The 24107-nt window shown below is 46.5% G+C and overlaps 1 protein-coding gene across 1 annotated transcript; it reads left to right on the plus strand.

Moving 5' to 3' along the window:
- Positions 1-2198: 2198 nt before the first annotated feature.
- PENK (proenkephalin) lies at positions 2199-6269 on the plus strand. Its single transcript, XM_079902073.1, has 3 exons — positions 2199-2319; positions 2758-2898; positions 5537-6269. Exons 2-3 carry the CDS (start codon positions 2761-2763, stop codon positions 6188-6190), a joined length of 792 nt encoding a protein of 263 aa, XP_079758199.1. The 5' UTR covers positions 2199-2319; positions 2758-2760; the 3' UTR covers positions 6191-6269.
- Positions 6270-24107: the final 17838 nt, after the last annotated feature.

Genomic DNA, 24107 nt, shown 5'->3' on the forward strand with positions numbered 1-24107 from the left:
CACTAACTCAGAGCAGACAGTGATCGTTCCAACAGAAACAAAAAACAGGCCTGAGGGTGTGAGGGGAGGGGCGGGGGGAGGACCTCTCCCTAGAGAGGTGTGATGGGACCTGGTTCTGCCTCGTTCTGTCTGGGCCGATCCCTTGGACGTCACTTGTATGCTCGGATCCTCGTTTTTCCCGTCTATAGAATAAAGGTTGGAATAACTTATCCCCAAGTCCTCTTTCAGGCTTCAGCTTCTACTTTTCCAAGATTCTAAGGGGTCTTTCGGCGTCCAGCACTGTGTACCCAGGGAGACAGCACGTGGTGCGGTCACTCACACGCGGGTCTCAGCCTTTGGCCCCGGTTACGTGTTTAAAGTTCGTACCTGGGTGCTCCCCAGGACGCCAGTGCTCAGATACAGCAAGTTTTCTCTCCTTTTAGACCCGGTTGTTCGTGCACGGCTTTCGCACTGAGTGCTGCAGTGTAGTCGCTGCCTTTCCAAACCCCGGGCAGCAGGGGGAAACCTCGTTCCTGCTGGGGGACGGGTATGTAGCTGGAGACAGCATCACCAGCTCTCCACCCTCGTTCATGTGAAAAGCCTAAAACGTCGAAGGAGAAACGTTCTGCTTTTCCGGCAAGATGTCAATGCTGGCTCCTCCGATCTGTGTGGAGTGTTCTGCCGCCGTGGCCCCGCGCTCCGCTTCCCGGCCCGGTGCAGGGCTGCCTTGCCCGGGAGGCAGGCAGGGCGCGGGAGGTGCTCCGCGGCCTCTCGGCTGCGTGTCCGCGGCTGGCACCCTAAGACCCCTCCCCGGAGCCCAGACCTACGCAGGAGAGCGCTGCCCTCTAGTGACCAGAGTGGGAGACGCAGCGCGGCCCGAGCTCGGAAGAGCCCTGCGGCGGCTGGTCCTCGCGAAGGTCCAAGTGCTGGCGCATCCTTTGCAGAAGGTGCTTTGACTGGGAAAGCACTGGGATTCTTTCTCTGTGTACGAGCTGTGGGACTCTGTGATTTCCCTCTAAGACCAGGACTGATAGATACATAGATGGATGGATCGATCAACAAACAATAAACGTAGGATAAGTAAATGATAGACAAACCTAAAGGCAGATGGATGGCAGGGTTAGAAACACGTTTTTAAGGCTTGCTATGTGCCAGGCACAAGGCTATGTGCTTTGGTCCATTATTTCATTTGCGTCTCTCCGGAACGCTATGCGTAGCCTCCGGCCCTATTGTCCCTCATTACCTCTGTCCCTATTTTCCAAATGGGTTAACTAAGGCCTCAGACAAGGTAAATGGCTTGCTTCCTGGCAATCTTCCGCAGAGCGAGGATGGCGAGCGGGTCTCAATCGACGGCCCCAGCCTCCGCCATCGGCGCTCTGCCTGGCCGCGCCCCAAGCCCCAGACGCCCTGGGTACCGCGTCCCTCCAACCTCGCTCCTTGGCCACCAGCCCTGATGCGGACATCGCCCCGGCCCCGCACCCAGTCTCACTCGTGGAAATCCCCCAGGACACCCTGGTAGGTGGGAACATCGTTACCGAAGCGTGGGCTTTACCGCGTGCGCGCTTGGCAAGGGGTCTCACTAACGAGAAAGGGGAAAGCTCTGTCCAGAGATTTTAAGATCCCCGGAAAGTTTCAATCAGTCATTCCTTTAACTGTTAACTGAGCGCTTACTACGCGCCTGACGCTGTCAGCAAGGGAGTCTAGGGCGGGGACAGACCGGTGGACAAGTGACCACATTCCGGACGGCTGTGCCCAGCGCCCACCTGGGCCGCGGGGCAGCTCCAGGAGGAGGCGGGGGAAGGGTACCCCCGCACATACTCGGAGGGTCTCCAGCACATTCCGTATGCCCCGCTAACTCCCCCTCCCGCCTGGGCCCTCGACCGGAGCCCGCACGCCGGGGAGGGCGATGGCAGTGACTTTGCGCGGGGGCCCTTGATCTCATCCCACTCTCTCCCCAACTTTCCTAACTGCCTTGGTGTGTCACCCGGCCGAGGGGTGGGCCGCCACGCGCATCCCCCCGCCGCGGTCCGGACCCCCCTTCCGGCGGGGGCGGCACGCGGCCGGCGTAGGGCCTGCGTCAGCGGCAGCCCGCTGGCGATTGGGGCGCGCACGCCTCCTGCGCTCCGGGGCAAATTATAAAGTGGCTCCGGCCGCCGCAGCCCGGAAGGCGAGGGAGGCTGTAGAGGCGGGCCCCCAACCCTGCGCTGCGGCCGCGGCGACGCCGAGGACCGTGACGGTGAGCCCCGCGCCGCCCGCCCGCCTGCCTTGCTCTCCTCTCCCTCCTGGAGTCGCCCGCACCGGCTTTCTCCGACCAGCCTGTGCGCCCGGAACAGTGGCAACGTGAGTGAACTTGGCCAAAGCTCGCCTTGCTGCGTGGGTTTGGGGCCGTCCGCCAGCTGCGTTTTATTCCGCGTTGCGTTGCATGGGGTTCCCCAACTTTCTTCCGCTCCTTGTATGTGACCCGGGTCAATATCGCGCCTCCCCGGGCTGGCGCGCTCTCGAATTTGGTCTCCGTAGTTCCCTCCAGAATCCTGCCCGGGCCAGCGGCCGCCCGGAAAGGGAGCGAGTGTCTGGGGCCGCCCCGGGGTCCGGGTGACAGTGACAACTCGGGAACCGCGAGGCGATCGGAGCCGTCCCCCAGGCGGGCGAGGGGACCGGGAAAGAGTGTCCCGGCGGGCTCGACGAACGCCCCGTTGCAGCTGCCCCGCGAGGAGTCCCTGCCAGGGAGCCGCTCTGCGCCCCGGGCGGGCTCGGAGTTCGTGTGCCCTCTCCCCGCAGACCATGGCGCGGTTCCTGAGACTCTGCACTTGGCTGTTGGCGCTCGGCCCCGGGCTCCTGGCGACCGTGCGGGCGGAATGCAGCCAGGACTGCGCGACCTGCATCTACCGCCTGGCGCGCCCGACCGATCTCAACCCGCTGGTGAGTGTTCCGCGCGGCGCGGGAGCTGGTAACCGCGACCCTGCGCGGACAGCCCGGGTCCTCCGCGCGGCGCATCTCGTGGTCACAGCCGGCGCGGACCCCTGGTGACCCAGGCGTCCCGACTGTTCCCCGAACGCTGACCAAGTAGCTCTCGGGACCCGCGACTATCTAGGGACCGGAAAGGGCGGCGGGGTCTCCGCGCAAACCAAGTTTGTTTTCACCCCGGGGAGGCGGGAGTCCCGAGCTGTACTGTCTTCAGCACCTCGGAGAGCACTGGGTTGTCGCCTCACCTGCCGCCAGGAAGATGCTGTTACCCCGCCTCCTCACGTAGCCCACCAAGGGCTCCTTCCGCACACAGCCATCTTCCCATCCTTCCCGCAAAGAATATAGACTTTTTTATTAGTGATATTCCGCTGCCTTTATTCGAATGTCATTTCTCTAGCCCTTTTAAGCTCAGGTCTCTCAGATCCTGACCCTCACTTGCGGGTATGAGAGAGCAATGGGATGGGGAAGGGATAAAGGGAGGGGAGGAAGGGAGAGCGCAGGAGGCTGGAGAGAAAGAGGTCAGCCACCGTTTTACAGACAGCAGGTGATGCTGGAATTCAACTTCTGTCTTGTCTAGAACGTGCTTTTGTAACACCTACTAAGACAGCAGTTTACTTTGGCTATGAAGAGGGCACAGGAGACGTGGCGGAGTCCAAAGAGGTGGCCACAATGCAAAGATAAATTACACAGGGGCTTGGGGTTGGGGGGGAATCTAAGGTCAAAAGAACCGTCTTTCTAATCATAGTCTGTGTGCTCTTGAATCACTCCTGTTGCTCTACTGAGTCAGAATCTCTGAAGTTGGGACTCAGGAAGCTTCATTTTAACTAGTTCCCCCAATAATTCCTTTGCACTGTCTCCTCAATTTGTTGAACTTCTGTGATAACTTAAGTTGGGCAGAGAATAATGTACTAATCCAAAGAGCTCAGCTCCTCACTAGAGCTTTTGAAGCAATTTTATTATGTAGATGCATAAAACAGGGACAAAAATTAAGGAAAGGATTCCACAAAACCCAAGGTGTATATTTCAGGTTAAATGTTTCTTCGTTCCATTGGATTACCTGATCCACTTCATTCGACAAGTAGTAGGGCTTTATATTTAAACTCTGAGAAAAATGCTGCATCTTAAGTAGGGGTAACAATCCCCTTCATCCATCTTTTTTCTTTCTGATTTGTTTTTTGTTTAACTGGTTAGTTTTCTATTGAAGCTTACATTTAGGATTGTTATTTTCTCTGTGAAAAAAGGCTTGTTGATGACTATATTGTTAGAATTACAGCAGCTCTGGAATTTTCACTTAGATGAAAAAGACACGTGAGAAATTAGGTTGCTTAGCCAGAACTATGTAGTAAAATCAATGTAACACATATTTACTGAGTTATTGAGTTTCTAGCATGTGAAAGACACTTGTGCTTCATTCTGTGGTGGATACAAAGATGAGCAGGCATGCCATGATTGATGTCCAAATTGAATTTACCCTCTAACACACAGGGTGAATAATACAAAAATTCATAGATGGCTACAGGAGCATATAAATTAACACCACTTCCATTCTATGACTGTGCTATTCCGATTATTTGCCATTATTTGTTTTTGAAGGAATCCCTTTTTAAAAGCCTTTTGGTAACAGTATACAAATATTCAACATTAATTTTTGGCCAATAGATTATTTAAATTTCATTTTAGGATGGAAATATTCTTGACACCTGAACATCTTAAATTTTTAATGATGTTTTGACTTCTTAATCAGATGTCAAGAATAAAACAGAACCATTTTAATTAGATCTTTAGATTTTTATATATGCATATATTTAATTTTCTTAGACACGAAGAAAATTAATAAATAAATCATTAAGAGCTGCTTAAATATATACCCTAAAGAATTTTGTTGCACTAATAAAATGCTTCCTTTCATTGTGAAAATAGTATGTGTGTATTTCATATTAAGTAATATACATATATATATATACACATATATATATATATATATATTTTTTTTTTTTTTTTTTTTTTTTTTTTTTTTGCGGTACGTGGGCTTCTCACTGTTGTGGCCTCTCCCGTTGCGGAGCACAGGCTCCGGACGCGCAGGCTCAGAGACCATGGCTCACGGGCCCAGCCGCTCCCCCTGCATCGGCAGGTGGACTCTCAACCACTGTGCCACCAGGGAAGCCCTACCAATATATTTTTAAATCCCCAGAAAATGCCTGGTTTTTATGTCTAAATCATGGGTTGGTAACTGGGCTCTATAAGTAGACTTCAGGGGGCCATAGAAACCCCTGAATTGCTAGGAAATGTCATATATAGGTTAAAATTGGGTGGGAAAATATCTTTACAATATTGCAAGGGCACAGCATATACAATCTGTTAAAATGCAAAGAAAAATTCTAATTTGATTCCATTAATTCTCCACAATCTCCCCTTCTGAATTTCCTTTGATTTGCCTGTTCAGTACGGCAAAACGTTGTAATAAGGAAAATGAGACCATTATGTGGGAGTTTCCACATCAAAGCAAGCATAGAGTGGTCTAAAAAAAAAAATGTGTTTGATGAACGAAATCAGAAGAGCCTCTTTTTATCACTAAATCGAATTCTTTTCCCAGGCTTGCACACTGGAATGTGAGGGGAAACTGCCTTCTCTCAAGACCTGGGAAACCTGCAAGGAGCTTCTGCAGCTGTCCAAGCTGGAGCTCCCTCCAGATGGCAACAGTGCCCTCGGCAAACAGGAGGACCACCGTTTGCTCGCCAAGAAGTACGGGGGCTTCATGAAGAGGTATGGGGGCTTCATGAAGAAGATGGATGAGCTGTACCCCCTGGAGCCGGAGGAAGAGGCAAACGGAGGTGAAATCCTTGGCAAGAGATACGGGGGCTTCATGAAGAAGGATACGGAGGAAGACGACTCCATAGCCAATCCCTCCGACCTGCTGAAAGAGCTGCTGGGAGAGGGGAACCAGCGAGAAGGGGCTCCCCACCAGGAGGGCAGGGATGACGCAGACGTGAGCAAGAGATACGGGGGCTTCATGCGAGCCTTAAAGAGAAGCCCCCAGCTGGAAGATGAAGCCAAAGAGCTGCAGAAGCGGTACGGCGGCTTCATGAGAAGAGTGGGTCGCCCGGAGTGGTGGACGGACTACCAGAAAAGGTATGGCGGCTTCCTCAAGCGCTTTGCAGATTCCCTGCCCTCCGACGAAGAAGGTGAAAGTTACTCGAAGGAAGTTCCCGAAATGGAGAAAAGATATGGAGGATTTATGAGATTTTAATCCCCTTTCCCATCAGTGAGCCCAGGCCCCAGCAAGCCTTCCTCCACCCCCCAGTGAGAGACTGCTTCGCCGGTCGTGTTGTATTGTCCTGTGTTGCTTGCATTATACAGTTGACTTGATTGTCTGGATAACTTAACTGTACAACCTGAAAGCTGTCACTCCAGGTCCTGTGTTCTTTTGAGAATCCCTAAGCCTGTCAGTATTGGTCTCTTGCAGCTGTCTTGTTTACATGCTCAAATCGTTTTTGGTATTACCTTGTCCTTTATTTTTGACAAAACGCCAATAAATGCATACTTGTATGTAGATATAATAAACCCATCACCCCAACTGCACAACATTCTTGCAAGTTTCTTCCCCTCCGAAGCTCTCATTCGCCCTTAGGTTTCCACCGCACATCCTAAACTCACAGACAGTGAAACCATCTGCTTTCAACAGAAGCATCACTGGCCCCCTCCTCTTCCAACTGCTGAGGCTGCAAAAACATTTTTCATTTAATTCCTTGTATATGACATCTTAGATGAGCAAACACAGTAGCAAAACAAAATGTATTTCCACTCTCGTTTCTGGAATTCAGGTACGTGAGGAATAACCAAAGCCTAATAAAGATACAAACTGTACCCTCATATATAAGGAACTCTGCATTTACATCCAAATGTGTATGTCTCTTTTCTTCAGCAAAATATTTTAGACGTTAATTAAAAAAAAAATTAAAGATAATTTAGCCCCATTTTACAAATACAGAAAGTGGAGCCCAGAAAGGTCAATTCATTGGCCCAAGATTGCCCAGCAGTTGAAGGATAGAAATGGAATTAAGACCCGAAACTTCTTGCTCCCAAGCAATGTCCTTTCCACTCCAGTTCCCTGTCTCTCATCCAGGCCACTACCAAGAATCGGAAGGGCTTGTGTCTCTATCTCCACTGTTGTCCACCCCCTACACCATAACCCCGGTGGGGCCTCCAGAATCTGATGAACGGACAGATGCAGGAATGGAGGGATTTGGTGGCCAGATCACTGGGCAAGGTATTATGAATGTTTCGGAAGGCAAATTCTCATCACACAAGGAGTTTATGACTACTTCACATTAATTAAAACATTTGGGACAACAGGTACAAAAAATGTAACATGTCTTTTGTTTTGCTAATTGAAACCACCTGCAGCTAAATTCCCATCCACTGAGTCATTTTCCCAGGACCCTCACTCATCCCTTCCTTTGCGTTCTTCCCCACAAATCAGAGTTTAGCAACTGAGGGAGACAGAGGAAGAGCCTCTACTCTGCAACCCAGGTCTGTGCAAGACCATGTGCTGCCTCCCGATGGGGCCGCCCACCGCCCCTCTGAGTCCAGCCCTGCTGGGTTCCCGGGACCTCCCCACGGCCATGTGCTGTCCCGCCGGTCAGTGCAAGGGGTCACAGGTCCCTGCCACTCACCGATCCCCACCAGCAGCTATCTCCGTGATCTTTGACAAACTAACTTCCAGGCCAGAGCCCTCCTTCTTTTGAACTAGAGATGCAGATAATGTAAGCGTTTGAAGCAGGTTGGAAAGGAGCTGATGAACAGCAGCAGGCCTGTGGAAATCCGTGTCTGGAGCCGTAAGAAATGATAGGGCTGAAACACATCAGAGATCTTGGGTCTCTATTCAACCTGAGCCAACTCCTTCCCTTGGAAACGCCAGCCCAGTACTTTTCCAAAGAAATCCGAATCCTCAATTTTCATGATAATATCTCAAGTTCTTAATTTCGGCCTATTGATTCCATTTAAACCAGTGTGGCCCAAACAAAACCCATCTGCAGGTCAGATTTGAGAGACAAGGGGCTAGTCCTTTGAGGGAAAAAAAGTCACTTAATTCTCTCCCTCGGAGACACAAGAGGGAGGAGATATGGGGATATGTGTACATGTATAGCTGATTCACTTTGTTATAAAGCAGAAACTAACACACCATTGTAAAGCAATTATACTCCAATAAAGATGTTAAAAAAAAAAAATTCTCTCCCTTAAAACTAAGGATACCCAAATCTGAGAAACAGAAATCCAGCCTGCACCCCGGAGACAGTAAAAGCAGAATGACTCGTTCCTTCTCTTTAAGATAATAATCCAATTATTCTGTTACAGTAAAACAATATGTGTACATATATATCTCATCCAATGTGTATGAGAAAATACAGTCGAATGAATATGCACTCTTTTTCAAACCAAGCATATTCTTCCCGGGGAGCCTTTTCGTTTCTACTCGGGGTAGCTGTGCAGACCGAGCTCAGGTGCTCAGGGTAGCTAACAGGCAAACGTCTGGCCCTCTACTTCACCATCTGGGGCCTCTTCTGAGGGTGGTGAATTGAGGGCCTGGTGGATGCACCACAAATGTTTAGGGAGGGAAGGAACAGAGGAGAGGGACGGGGAAACAGAGGAAGGGAGGAGAGAAGGGAAAGACCATGGGACAAGATGGTTCGTTCCCCTTGGGTGCACGTGGGGCTGTCAACTCCTACCCGGAACATCAAACGAAGCAAGGACCTCACTCAGGCTGACCTTAACAGTAAGGTCACATTGTGTGCACAGCAAGGGCGGCTGTGCACAAAACGTGACTCCTGTGGCTCAAGGGGTGCTGGGTAGGTCTTCCTGTGTCCCCAGATATCCCCCAGGCTGTCCAGCCTTCAGTCTGAAATACCATCATCAGCTTTATCTCTTAAAGGCTTTCATTTTCAAGACTTTCCTATTTAAATGCTGAGGGGCATTTGCCTAAGAGGCCCCTGGGATGCTCTTTTATTTATTTATTTTAACATCTTTATTAGAGTATAATTGCTTTACAATGATGTGTTAGTTTCTGCTTTATAACAAAGTGGATCAGTTATACATATACATATGTCCCCATATCTCTTCCCTCTTGCATCTCCCTCCCTCCCACCCTCCCTATCCCACCCCTCCAGGCGGTCACAAAGCACCGAGCTGATCTCCTGTGCTATGCGGCTGCTTCCCACTAGCTATCAAATGTAAGGTAGATAGCTAGTGGGATGCTCTTGTAAACGCAGATAACTGTGCCCTGGCTGTGGCGCTCAGCGTGCGTCCAGCACAGGTGCTCTGGGCCCCCCATAACCGCGGAAGGGGTGGGAGTAGCCCAGGACGAGGACTTCGAGTTGATGGGCTAGAGTGTAGGGTAAGATGAACTGGAAGCTGCAGCTCTCTGAGAGGGTCTCTGGGAAACTCTGTGCGCCTTTTACAGAGTTGATCCCCACAGACTGCAGAGGGCGGCACTGCTCCACTCTGCACCTGTCCTGGCACGGGGGCTCCCCAGCTCCACCTCCGAGCCTGAGTCCTGATCTGGTTCCTCCTGGGAGGTGATAACCTGTGACCTCTGGGGCCAGCCTGCCTGGGTTGAAATCCCAGCTGATGGTGTGAGCGGAAGCTCTCCTCTGCCGAGCTCGGTAGGGGTGGGAATACGCTAACACGGTAATATGCACGGATGCTCCAGCCCCGCCAGGGTCAGCGCCCACAGGGCCAGCTACCGCCTTCAAAACGCCCAGCTGGTACTAGTGGGTCTTGGGCTTTTCTCCACCTCGCCCTGCCTCACCTGGGCCTCTTGGGACCAGGTATCCCTTACCCCCAGGCTCTCAGTGACCAGCTATCCCTCACCTGATCCTCTCAGGGATCGGGTACCCCTCACCCCTGGTCTCTCAGAGACCAAGTGTCCTTCACCTGGGCCTCTCGGGGACTTGGACTGCAAAATTCACATCAGCAGCGGGAACTAGGCAATAGTTTAAACATACCCATCTATGTCATGTGCTTATACTTTTTCTCTTAGCTTTTTTTTTTTTATCAAGTATAACGTATCTCCAGAGAAGTCCACACATCATAAGTGCACATCGTAAGCTGCAAACAAACGTACCCATGAACCATCATCCTGGTCAAGAAACAGAAGAAACAGAAGACCTCTGACACCTAGAATACAGCATCACCAGCACCCACTCACATGCCCTTCCGAATAAGTAGCTCTCCCCTGTTCCCCAAAGGTAACCACTCTCCTAACTTCTGTAACCGTTGATTAATTTGTATGTTTTAAAACTTTCCATGAAAAGAAAATACACTTTTTTCTATTTAACTACGTGGTTGGCGTTATATTGACAAGATTCAACCATCCCGTTGCATATAGCTGTGGTTGGCTTATTATTTTTATTGCCAAACAGTATTCCATTGCCTGAAAATAATGCACGTCCCATTTTGTTATTAATGGAGGCTCACGTTGTTTCCAGACTGGGGTTATTGCAAATACTGCTGCAACCATGTGGCTTATCACAGGTGACACATTTCTCTTGGGAATATAACTAGAGTAGATTTGCCAGATACTAGGATATGCATAGGTTCAACTGTAGGCTGTCACGCCAAACAGCTTTTAAAGAGTGTACTGATTTGGACTCCTAACCGCAGTGTATGCCTCACCAATACTTCATACTGTCTTTTTTAAATTTTAGCCATTCTGTTTTAATTTACATTTCCCTAATTACTAATGAGACGGAACACCACCTTATACGCTTATTGCCCACTTGGGTATCTTTAGTTATTCTTTTGCTTTTCAAATGTATTTTTCAAGTTAAGCATCTGAACTATTTTCTGCTCTGTGGTAAATGGCCTTAAACCATGACATAAATGCATGAGTTTTTTTAAACTATAAAATACCCCCAGGAGTCACTTTTTTTACCTCCCGGTTACAATCGCCACAGCGCGCCTATAACCCTGCCCGTAGACTGACTCCATGGCATTGCTGGCAGAATACCGGATATGCTTTACACTCTTCCTGCCATGTTTTTTCATGGTTGGAACATGAGGTAGAGTGTTTGGTAGAGCAGCCCCCTCCCAGCTGGGTGCCTGTGAGTCCCCAGGGTCTCCTGCCATTAGTAGAAGGGGGAGGTCCTCCCCGCACCGTCCTCAGCAAGGTGAGGGGGACATTTCTAAGGGGATTCCCAGGTTTTGATGAGTAGTTTCAAGGAACCCCCTTCACCCAGGTCTTGCAGAGTCATCCTCTCCCCTCATCACTGGGTGCTCGCCCCTCACCCCAGCCCGAGGGGCATGAGGCTCCACGCTCCTCTCTTCCCTGGAGAACCTCAGAGAACTCGAGGGCCTCTGGTTCCCCTCATCTGGGGCTTGATCTAGAAGAGAAATTGGAAGGGCGAGGGGTTTGCAGCAGGAACTGAAATGCCAACTTTCCACAATTCCCCCTTCAATTTCTCAATCAAGTAAAAGGCTAGGTCTTCCAAGCACAGAAAAAGTGCTAAGAATAGGGGACAGGCCATGAGGAAGTCCACGCTCTGAAATCCGCATTTCAAAATGTCACATGTATTAAATATTTCTTGCTCAATCGCGTTGTTTTCTATGTGACGTCCACACAACTTCTGAGAAAAAAGTAATCCTTGGTGCTCTGTCATAGCTGTATCCCGGGAGCCTAGCACACAGGTCTCAACAAAACAGGTGTTCGAAAAATATCTGTTGAATAAATGAATGGCTTACAAATTAGCTGGGAGGACAGTGCACAGAGTTAATTATCAATGCAAGGGGGGAAATGATGGGCTCAGGCAACAATTCAGAAGAAGAGGTGTCCCTGTGTGCTGTATGGAGGAGATGAACTTGAGTTGTGATTGGAGAGAGGACCTGACCTTCCCGGAACGTGCTCTGGGGAGCATGGAGTGGGTGCTAGGGAAGGAATCTGGCCTGGGTGTCACATAACTAAGTCTTACATATACTCAGTCATAGCGGTCCACCCAAGAAGATTATGCTTATGACAGGACACCTCACCTCAAGAGCACCAAGGATTAGACACATCACCTCAACAGCACCAAGGATTAGTATTTTTTAATAAGTTCGGTAGTTGTGTCCTTATCAAAATTATACTTCAGTGTGTGTTTTGGGTTAAAAATATGACCCATTAAGTGAAACTCTGAAGCCACAGTTTGGGTATGGGATGGCACAGAGACTTCACCCCAGGTGTCAAGTGTGATTCATATCTATAAGGATCGAAAAGATTGAGGACATATCAGGGTTCAGCAAATACTGGGCAGCAACGTCTCACAAGTGTGGGATGGGAGAACGGCCACGATTGATCCCTAATTTAGGTCAGAGGCAAGTTTCACAGGTGAGGACTGTTGGCAAAGCATCCAACAGAATGGGAAAGCACAGAGGGCAGGAGCCAGGCAAGGATGCCCACTATTACCACCACTATTTAACACTGTCCTGCAGGCCTCAGTCAATGCATTTGACAAGAGACGTCACAAGTGTAAGGATTGAAAAGGAAGAGATAAAACTATGCCCATCTACAAATGCAAGAATATCAACTGAAAAGCGACAGTTGAAAAAATCACTACGAAAACAGGCTATGAAGTTAACATAGAGAAATTAATACCATAATATACAACTTGTCAGAAGATATAACTGAGAGAATACAGGCCTCACACAGGGCAACTGGACGTCTAGCCCTCCCACAGGTAGGCAAGGCCCTGGGACTAATTCCAGTGCGAGGTCAGCTGTGAGGTGACCTTACTGACGGCAGCACCACAGCAAGGAATCAGCCTGGACCGCTGAGTCGACTGACCCACCTAGGTCCCTGCATAAGTGACAGACAAGTCTTGACTGTATTTTGCGACTAAGCTGTAGGGCTTTATTTTTTTCATAGCACAGCCTTTTTTACACTAGTGGTAAAGGGAGGTTAAAATGTGAGCCATCTGAGTTCGGAAACTTTCAAATATTGTTGAGAGACACAAACTTAGACCTGAACATCAAGAAAGAAATTCCAGGTTTCTGGAGAAGAAGGTCTGAAGATGTCAGTCCTTCCTAAGTGAATGTATCCATTTCATCCCAAGAAAAATACCAACAGTTTTTCCTTCTGGAACTAAACACGTTGCCTCTAAATTTCATAAGGAAAAATTAAATAAGAAAACAGTGGAGGAGAGGCGTGCCCAGCCTGGCGTGAAGCAGGGTAGGCGCTGGGAGGTGGACTCTGCTGCTCTGTGCTCCAGGCACATCCGGAGGCTTCAGCAGAGGCTGCAGGGGCCAAGCCAGCGCCAAGGCTGCATGGCTGGGAGATGCCAGAGCAGATACTGCGGCAGCACTGGCTGTGGCACCAGCAGGAGGGCAGGGGCTGTGAGTGCCTCAGGGAACCCCAGCTGGTCTGTGCCCTGCTCACCAGCCTCTGAGGGCTCCCTCCCCACAGCCTGCAGCCTGACAGCTCAGCTTCCTGGCTCAGCGCCTTATCCTCCTGGTAAAAAAGAGAGAGAACGAGAACCAGGTACAGAATGGAAGCTTTTCACCAATTTCTCAACCATGGCAAGGTTTTAATCTGCTGCCTTAAAGAATATGTACATTTATAGCTGATTCACTTTGTTATAAAGCAAAAACTAACACACCATTGTAAAGCAATTATACTCCAATAAAGATGTTTTAAAAAAAAAAAAAGAATCCCTGAAAACCACCCCTGTGAGGCTCAAGAAAGGAAAGAAATACTGGTTTATACAACCCACTGCTGCATGTAGCCTGAAACTAACACGTTTCATTAGAAAAATCAAGAAGAGCTTGAAAACTCTCTCTGCTCCAGGGAGCTCAGATTTACCTGCCAAAAATAAAAAGTAAACTCAGGGGAAAAAAAAAAAAAAACCGTGGAAAAGAAGAGCGAATACTGAGTAGTGGCCCTACCCGATAGTAAAATAAAGATGGAAAGCATCAATATTGCAAACAGTATGGCCCATGAGCAAATAAACAAACCAAGAAACATAGTAGAAAGTTAGAAACACACAAATATACATGAGAATTTAGAATATGATAGGCATAATTTCAACTGGGTGCATTAAAATGGACTCTGGAAAGAAATGCTGTGTGTGTGACCGGTAATAATTTAAAAAGGTAAAACTGAACCCACACTCCACACCACAAACATAAATCGGAGATTGCTGAGCCAGAGGGTAAGCGCATCCCTAGCGTGGTTAGATACTGCTGAGTTCTGTGCCAGAGGGGTCCTATCACTTGATCTGAATAATCAAAGACCTAAAAGTAAACAAAACTATACACCATCAGAAGAAAACATGTGTGAATTCCTTTACTTTTAAAGTTGGACTGTGATAGGCCTTTCTAGCTGTGACTCAATATTCAGAAATCATAAAAGAAAACATCGATAAATTCAACTGCTTTTTTAAAATTATGCATGGAAAAAAATCATCAAAAAGGACAGAAGGCAAACTGAGAAAAAAATATTTCGTACACTTGTCACAGTTAAAGGGTGACTCTGACTAGTATATATATAAGTGCTGGTAAAAATCAGGAAGAAAAACCAATATCTTACAGAAAAATAGGTGAAGAGCATAAATAACAAGGCACTAAAAAAGAATTATAAGTGGTGCTTGAACAAATGAAATAATACCCAACTGATAATTAGAGAAAGGAAAATTAAAACTACTGCTGGACCCTGGTTTTCATTCATCAGATTTTTAAAAATCCCAAAAGTTAACAACGCAGACTCTTGCCCACCCCAGGTAGCAGCACTTTCACACATGGCAACAGAAGAAAAACAAACCTAGAGGCAGGAGTTGGGCAATATCTGACATTATCCAGTGCATTTACCCCCTTTGACCCATTAAGCTCACATCTAGTAATCTATCCTTCAGGTATGCCTGCAAAAGTATAAGCTGAAATTTATTCAAAGCTATTCGTTTCAGCATTGTTTGAAATAGCAAAAGATTGGAGACGATCCACACCATGGAATACTATGCAGAGTAAAAAACAAACAAACAAAAAGAGCAAGGTCTCTGTGCTAATATGAAAGTATCACTGGGATACATTCCTAAGGGAAAAAAACCAAAGCCCCAAACATTATATACAGTGCTATTGCTGTGTGCAGAATAAGTGAGGACTAAGAATATGAGTATATAAATACACACATGCAAACACAAGTATTAGTATTCGTAAAAGTAAGCACAAAAAGAGAAACAAGCAAATACTACAAAATTCTATGTATAGGGACCTCCCTGGTGGCGCAGTGGTTACGAGTCTGCCTGCCAATGCAGGGGACACGGGTTCAATCCCTGGTCTGGGAAGATCCCACATGCCATGGAGCAGCTAAGCCGGTGCGCCACAACTACTGAGCCCATGAGCCACAACTGCTGAAGCCCACACACCTAGAGCCCGTGCTCCGCAACAAGAGAAGCCAACACAATGAGAAGCCCACGCAGCGCAACAAAGAGTAGCCCCCGCTCGCCGCAACTAAAGAAAGCCTGCGCGCAGCAACAGAGACCCAGCGCAGCCAAAAATAAATAAATTAAATTAATAAATATTTTAAAATTCTATGTATAAGAACATATATGTGTGTATATACACGTGTGTGTGTGTGTGCATAGAAAGAGAGAAAGCAGAAAAAACAGGGTAGGAGTAGGCATAGCTTCATTGGAGGCAGGACTTTTCTGTATAATTTTGTCTTTTGAATAATGAAGATAAACAACCTATTCTAAAAAAATAGATAAAACCAAATTTTTTCAAAATGATTTTACTTTTAAGCAAGCTGAAACAAATGAACCTATCTGTATATCAAACTGATAACCCAAACTGCACGGGAAAAGACTGATCCCAGTTGACTTTAGCACATAGTGTTTTATACAGACATAGCAGAATATTTGCTGCAGATGCGAAGAAACTCAAATTTTAAATTTCCTGGCTCTCCTGCCTCCCCTTCCACATTGAAAGACCCTTGTGATAAAACTGGGCCCACCCAACTAATGCAAAATATATCTCTGTTTTTAGGACAGCTGATTAGCACCGTTAATTCCCCTTCGCTATAGAACACAGAGGTTCTAGGGAAGCCTGTGGGCACCTTCTGGGGCCATTTTTCTGCCTACCAGAGTCGCCTTCTGTATTAGTTTCCTAGGGATGTCATAACCAATTATCACTAACTAGGTGGTTTAACACAGAGAAATACATTCTCTCTGTTGGAGGACAGAGGGAATGAAAAATGCCCACTGAGCTGAGAAGACATCTTGAGACCAAAATTCAAGGCAGGCAGCTCCATAAAATCAATGAATCGGTTTCTTGTAGGGTAACGTACTCACAGGATGGGATCTGGTGGACAACCACCCAGGAGCTTTCGCAGCTGCCGTCCACGCCACCAAGGGGCCACTGGGACAATCTGACAGTTAACCTAGGATATATGGGTAGGTGCCTAGCAACAAGACGTGCATCCCTAATCAAGCTTTATGAATGGGTAACTAGTCCCGTGGCCACTGGGAATACGTCAGGGAAGGTCTTCATCACTGTTTGGGGACTAACAGAGCATAGAGGCCATCTGGTCCTAATGATAATTAAACAATATCTATTAATTACAAAGCCCTAGATGCAGAGAAGTGATTCACTGCACAGGACAGTCCTGGGTCGGGTCAGCGAAAGGACAGCAGAAACTAAGGGCCCAAGCTGGCGTCAGGAATGCTAACAGTCATACACTCCAGCCCCATATTCTGACAGGCCACACAGTCGGTCCCCTACGAAGAAACGAGTTCAATTCCAAGAGCACATTCGTGAGTCCAATTTGTTCGTAAGTCCAAGAAAGTCAGCCTAGGTACCCAAATAACACAATCAGCTATAGAGTACTACCCTGTAGGAGGTTTATAATACTTACCACACAAATCATACAGAAAAAAACAAACACCAAAAAGAAAGAAAACATTTTTAATCTTAGAGTACAGTACCTCGGAAAGTACAGTAGCACGGTATAACAGCTGGCATCCAGGGGCTGGCATCGAGTGAACAGGCAGGAAGAGTTACTGACTGGAGGAGGGAGAGGAGGTGGGCGATGGTAGAGCTGAAGTATCCTCAGCAATAGCAGACGGAGGGCGACCTGCCATTTCACTCATGCCTGACGCTGATGGCACAGGTTCTGGTTCCTTGCTGGATTCAAGTCTATCTACCCTCTTGAAAGAACGGTCCAGTGGTGTCTGGGTAGTAGCTCTTTTTTTCTCGTCATAGATGACACGGTAGCACTGGATTGCATTCCGAACGGCTGCTGCAACCTTCATGTACCGTTCTATGTTCAGGTCCTGTGCCTCAAAAACTAACAGCGCCTCCTCAAATAAAGAAAATCCTCTTGCCACTTCCTGCGTCGTGAATCCCTTTGGTTCTGCAGTTACGTCTTCGTCCTCTTGTCTGTCTCCGCCCTTTCTCTGGGCCTCCAACTCCTGGCGCTTCTTAGCGGTACCAGCTACATCACCGCTGCTTTTACGCTTGCTTCCAGACATCCTGGGCTTGAAATAAAGATACTGTACTACTGTACTCTATACAGTCCTGTACGGTAAAGTACACAAAAGCACAACCACTTGTAGAGGATGCACACATGTGACAATGTACACCAGACATGTGAACTAACTTACGTTATTGGACATGCGAACACACGTTAGCATCTTTGAAAGTTCGCAACTTGAAGTTTCGTATGTAGGGGACTTACCGTATAAGCTTATCCGTCAGTGCAATCTTATCTGTCATTCTTCTGGGTAGGACGGAGGGCCAGATATGGGGAGGTGGCTTGCGTCTCGAGCCCACAGCAACAATGTAAACAGCAGTAAGATCAAAGGATTCCTCCCAAACATGAAAGAATACTAAGAAATATGGTTCCCCTTTTACCCAGGAGGAAGTAAGCCAAGGAGTAACAGCTTCAGCAAAGGAAATCGTATCTATTTGATTAATGACTGTTTCCATCTGGGAGAGCAAACCAGTCATGTTGGATTCATATGACGGTGTATATACAACATTCCTGCCTGATTAAGGCACACGTCCCTCCCTACGGGGCTGTCCACACGTCCAAAGCCACACTGTTTTGCAGCACCAACTTTCTCATTGGAGCAGCTTCCCGTTCTGAAGTCCGTGCTCCATCCATGAGGCTCTAGGGGAGAATGCCTTCCTTGCCTTTCCCAGCTTCTGTTGGCTCCAAGCAATCCTTGGCTTGTGGCCATGTCACTCCAGTCTCTGCCATTGAGGTCACATTGCCTCCTACCTCAGCCTCTTCTCTGCATGTCTGTCTGTCCTCCTCTGGGTGTCTGTCCCGAAACTCCCTCTGCCTTTCTCTTATAAGCATATATGTGATTGCATTTGGGATCTGTAAGGCCAACTGGCCCGAGGCAGGGGAACACAATCAGATTCACAGGCTGCATCAGAACGAAATTCTCCGGACCACCCAGTTCCAGGAACTGACCTGGGGACTTTGAAACCAGCCCAGCCTTCCCACCTTTCGAGGGGCGGGACTAACGGTCCCCCAGGATACCCGAAAAGACCACCAAATAAGGAATACCCTGCGCCCTCCCAGATTCACCACACCCCTTTCCCTTCTTCCCCTATAAAATCTTGCCCAACCCTCGCCCGGGTGCGACTTCTCTGGCCCCTTTCTCTCGGACCAGTGAACCTCGCCCGGGAGCGCTCCCTAATAAAGCTCACTTGAAGCTTTCCTCTGTTTCGTGGTGCCGTTTGTTAAGATCCGACCTTACAGGACCCACCCAGGTTTACACAAGCTAAATCTCCTCCTCTCAACATCTCTATGTAATCACAACTTCCACCATATTAAGATTCAAAGGCTGCAGGGATTCGGGTTTGGACGTATCTTTGGGACCACCTTTCAAACCATTACACCTTCTGAAAAAAGACTTGTCTGATCAACAATAAGTATCTGACGATCAGCACTGCCACCTGCCTTAACCAGCTCTTAGAATACGCTACAAGTTTCACAGCAGCATCCTAGCCTGCATTAGCAGGGTCACCAGATCACTTCACATCTGTTAATTCATGCCAGCTGCTGAAACGATGAAACCAGCCCATACTAGCATAAGGGGTCTCCTTCAGTCTCCTTGTAATTACTGTTTTCTTTCAATGTGGCAATTCAACACTTTAGCTTGTCTGCCAGCCAAAATGCTTGAGTTTTTCCTTTTTACAGTTTTCATTCCAGAGTAGAAGTAAACACTCCATTTCAACCATAAGCAGCTCTCTATTCACTGTGCAGTTTAAATTAAAAGGTACTGAGGCCTCTTTACCTTGGCTTTCTATTCACAGAATGTTTCAATATGGTTTGTACCCAGCTCCACGCCGGCCTAGGTCTTGTCCTATCTTCACTTTACTGTCATCCTTTTCAAATCTTCTAATCACATCTAATTTACTTTTGATGTTACCAGTTTTCATTTCTTTGCTGTACTTTAATCTTTTTTGGCCAATTCTCTCTTTTGATTATCTATTTATAAAAAATATCAGGTGAGTTACTCACTGGGAGACAAGGAGGTAACACAACTACATACTTTGTTGTCTACGTGGGAAATGAATAGATACACAGTGACTCATCACCAACAGACTATGAAAGGACTATGATCGGTCACAGATCATGATGCTCATCTGTTATTTACGTAATGATTTTCAGACTCAAGAGCTAGCAACCAAGTCTGTGTTTTATGCAGTTACTCACAGTTGATATCCATGATCACTGAAATTTGAACAATGTTTTGGGGGGATTAGTGTGGTTTAGCTCAACTGTGGTAACTAAAATCCACGTGTATGAGAAGACTGCCTGCATTTACCAGAATGGCTAAAATTTAAAAGACAGACAATACCAAGTGCTATTCAGGATACAGGGCAACTGGAATTCTCATACCTGGCAGACATATAAGTTGGTACAATTTCTTTGTAAAACTCTTTGGCAATATTTCCTAAACCACAATATACACATGCTCTTTGATTCAGCAATTCTATTCTTCAGTTCTTATCCAACAGAAATTCATATTTATGTGCACCCAAAAACATGTATAAGAATGTTCACAGCATTGTTTGTAGTATCCAAACCTGGTAACAACTCAAATGTCCATCACTAGTAGAATGGTACATTAACACAACTGAGTATTCAATTGCAATGAAAATGAACAAGCTACCACTATAGGCAACAACATAAGTTTCATGAACTTAATGTTGAGCAAAAGAAGACAGAAAGAACAATGGCAAAAATACATGTTGTAAAATTTCATTTACATAAAGTCCCAAAACAGGACTGTGGTGTCAGGCCAGTGGGGTTTGGGGAGTAATGACTAGGTGTGGGCACACAAAGGATTTAGAGAGCTGGTAATTTTCTTTTTCCTGATCTTAACTTTGCGTTCTTTTGAAGATCCACGGAACCATACAGTTATGATGTGCACTTTTTGGTAATAACAGCATATACTTTAATAAATAAATGTATTGTTTTAAAATGATGGGGCCATATAAAAAGCATTTAGGCACCAGTTGGGAGGTGACCCCACACATCAAAGTTGTGACAATTTCAGCATCAAAAATATTAATGAGTTTAGTTGATTCAAGTGCATTTAACCAATGAAAATGTATGAGTTTATAATAATCCCCCAAAATAAGAGAATGTGAACTACTAATGCATGTGACAAATTGGATAAATTGCTAGGGAATTACGCTAAGTGAAAAAAAGTCCCAAAACGTTACATACTGTACGACTTCCTTGATAGGACATTTTTGAAATGCCAACATTCTAGAAATAGAGAACAGATTAGGGATGGTCAGGGTTACAGATCAGGAGGAGGTGATGGGGTGTGGGATTGCAGTGGGTGTGGTTACAAAAGGGCAATTTCAGGGGATCCTTGTAGCGAGTGTCTGGGCTGTGGTGTAAATATATGTGAGAAAACTGTATAAAACTAAATGCACATATACACACAAACACACACACTCACAAATGAGTACAAGCAAAATTTGGGGAATCTGAGTAAGATGAGGTAGATTGTATAAATGTCACCATCTCAGCTATGATATTATACAGTGGTTTCCATGGTATGAAACTCGGTAAAGGGTACCCAGGAATCTCTCTGTTATTCATTACAACTGCATGTGAGTCTACTTAATCAAACTTCAATTTAAAAAAAGCGAGAACTGGAAAACAGCCTCTATTTGAGGCACCTAATAAACCAACTCCTTACTTAGAAAATCAGTAACTAAAGAGAAATAACTAAGCATTTCCAGTAGGCACTGTATTTCAGGGAAACCAAACGAAGACAAATCTTGCAGAGAAAGCTAGCTAGCAAAGCATGAGGAATGATTGAATTAGAAAATCATCATCATGCAACACCTAACAAGATTACTGACTCATACAAAACTTACGTCAAGATTAAATGTATTAGGTGTATTTTTACTATTCATAAATGGGAAAATGTAACTGTCTAATGAAGTAACCAAAGGCGTATTTCACTAATCAGCAGACCATCTTAGATATTTAAATTTCCTTATGTGATACAATACAAATTGCACATTGCCTATCATTTGTCTAGATAAAAATGTTTAACGTATGTCCTGTGAGATAATAGAAAATATGTATTGGTCTCCGCCCGCAGTTCCTGGCACGGAGCTCCTAAAACTCCTATAATTTCCGAAGCAATAAGAGCATGAGGTGCATCTTTGTTCTGCTGTGGCAGCTCTGGGTGGGCTCCTGGAAAAGGGCTGGTCACCAGAAAGACCAAAAGCCAAGATTAGAAGTTTAGGATTTTCAGCCTCCCTCCCATCCTCCAGAGAGAGGAGAGGGGCAAGGAACTGAGTTACTAATTGATCATGCCTATGTGAGGAAGCCTCCTTAAAACCCCAACAATATGGCGTTCAGGGAACTTCCAGGTGGATGAACACATCCCTGGTAGGTACTGGGAGGCCAATGTACCCCAAGTCCTGAACCTGGGACCCTTCCAGACCTCAGCCTATCTCTTCGTCTGGCTATTCTTCTGTATCCTTTATCATATCCTTCAATAAACCGGTAAATGTAAGTAAGTATCTCCCCGAGTTCTGTGAGCTGCTCTAGCAAATCAATGGAACCCAAGGAGGTGGTCATGGGGACTTCTGACCTACAGCCGCTGGTCAGAAGTACGTGTCACCTGGGCTTGCATCTTGCATCTTAAGTGTGGTGGCAGTGGAGTGGGCAGTCCTGTGGAACTGGGCTCTTAACGTGGGAATCTGACACCATCTCAGGGTAGTTAGTGTCAGAATTGAATTAAATTATAAGATGCCCAGCTGGTATCTTGGAGAATCGATCGATGGGGGAAAGACCTCCACATGCTTGGTGACCAGAAATGAACTGTTTTGTGTGAGTAATAAAAGAGACTCACAGGGAAGAAACTTAGACTAGGGAAGAACTGGGCTTTCCCCTACCCGGGAGGTAGAAGATTATTTTTCCTTTACAACCTTTAAGCTTCTGCATCTAACTTGTAGTTTATAGGAAATACAGGAGATAGAAGAACCACTTAAACTGTACCAGAAAACCTGAAAGATGTGACACCCACAGGATAGCACCTGGGCCTCTTCAACATGACAGGTCGGGGGCTTAAAAAGGAGCAGCTTAGGGCAGAGACGTGCTCACTTACAGTTCCAGATAATCGTCTACATTTTCCAACTTCCCTCGCCATTAGGTTGGGACCGTGTGGCCTGTGAGGGTGTCAATTCTGGTCCAAGACAGCTAGGAGCCAGCGGCCCTTCTCGGTTCCTCTCTTGGAGGCCACCACCCAGATCCAGACAGCCAACACAGGGGAGGGGAGGGCCATGTAACCTTTGTTGACTTTGTTGACCTCAGCCTCGTCAGCTGCAACAGCTAGCATTAATTATTCTTCACCAGTGCAGCCAGGGCTTGCACTAAATTCGAAGGGAAACGTGGGCAAAGCAACGGATGCACGGCATGCCTCTGGACTGGACTGCTAAAAACCCGGATACACTGCTGGAAAAGACATTTAGGAGTCCATTGGAGAAATTCAAATACGGACTGGGTGCTCAGCAGGGTGTAAGAAAGTTGGAGGTCGTTAACTTAAAAGAAGTTACAGAACAAATGTTCTGGAATGATATTATTTGCATATTGTGTGTGTGAACATACACACATCTGCATTACAACACAGGGCGCGACCAGTGACAAGTTTGGGATACAGTTGTCTTATTTTCTTACTTTTGCTAATCCTCAACAACTGCTTTCATAAAGGTAGTTTACATCAAAAGGCTATTTTTTTTAATTAAAAAAAATGTACTGGTAAGACTGCGGCATTATGCTTGGTCATGTTAGAAAAAACAAAATTCAACTGAGTGAATTTTAAAGATCTTATTGGCTTTATTTAGTGATTCATGAATCGGGCAGAATCCAGCAGACAGAAAGGCGCTCCAAGGAGCTGCACAAGGTGAAAGACTTGTATAGGCAGAAGGGAGCAGGGACGAGGAAGTTATACTGGAAAAAAGCGGACTGGTTGTCGCACTTTCCTTTAGGGGATGCCAGGGGTCTGGCAGACGAATGACCCCCCTAGTGCTAATCGGGTGATTCCCGATTGACTGGACTCACATTCCATTTCTGGGGGAACCCAAACTGTAGTTAAGTCTCGGTTTGGTCATGGGGGACCTAGCATGAGTGACTCTGTTGGGGGCCTGTTGTCTTTTTAACAGTCACAAATAGTGGGGGCGTCCAGGTAAACCAGGTTTTGGTCAAAAAACGAATGTGAGAACAGAACAGAGTTAAAGCCTAAACAGAACTCCAGGAAAAGAATCCCAGGAGTCTTTCTGTTGTTAAAATTGCTTCATTTCAGAGGCAGCCATTTATCGAAGGCAAGAAACGTCTCCCCCAAGCGGCCTGCCCTCTTCCTGTCAGCCAGGTCGTCCTCAACTTTAAAAGACCCGAGAATAGTGAGTGGTGAACATCTCTGTTATCCGTCAAGGTAGCCACCAGCCGTATGGAGCCATTAAGCTTCTTTTTTTTTTTTGAATTTTTGAATTTTATTTTATTTATTTTTTTATACAACAGGTTCTTATTAGTCATCCATTTTATACATATTAGTGTGTATATGTCAATCCCAATTAAGCATTTTAAATGTGGCTGGTGCAACTGAGAACTGAATTTTTGATTTTTTACTTTGATTTGATGTAATTACACTTTCAAT

The sequence above is a fragment of the Stenella coeruleoalba genome, assembly GCF_951394435.1.
Source record: "Stenella coeruleoalba genome assembly, chromosome: 17".
NCBI classification, from domain to species: domain Eukaryota; kingdom Metazoa; phylum Chordata; class Mammalia; order Artiodactyla; family Delphinidae; genus Stenella; species Stenella coeruleoalba.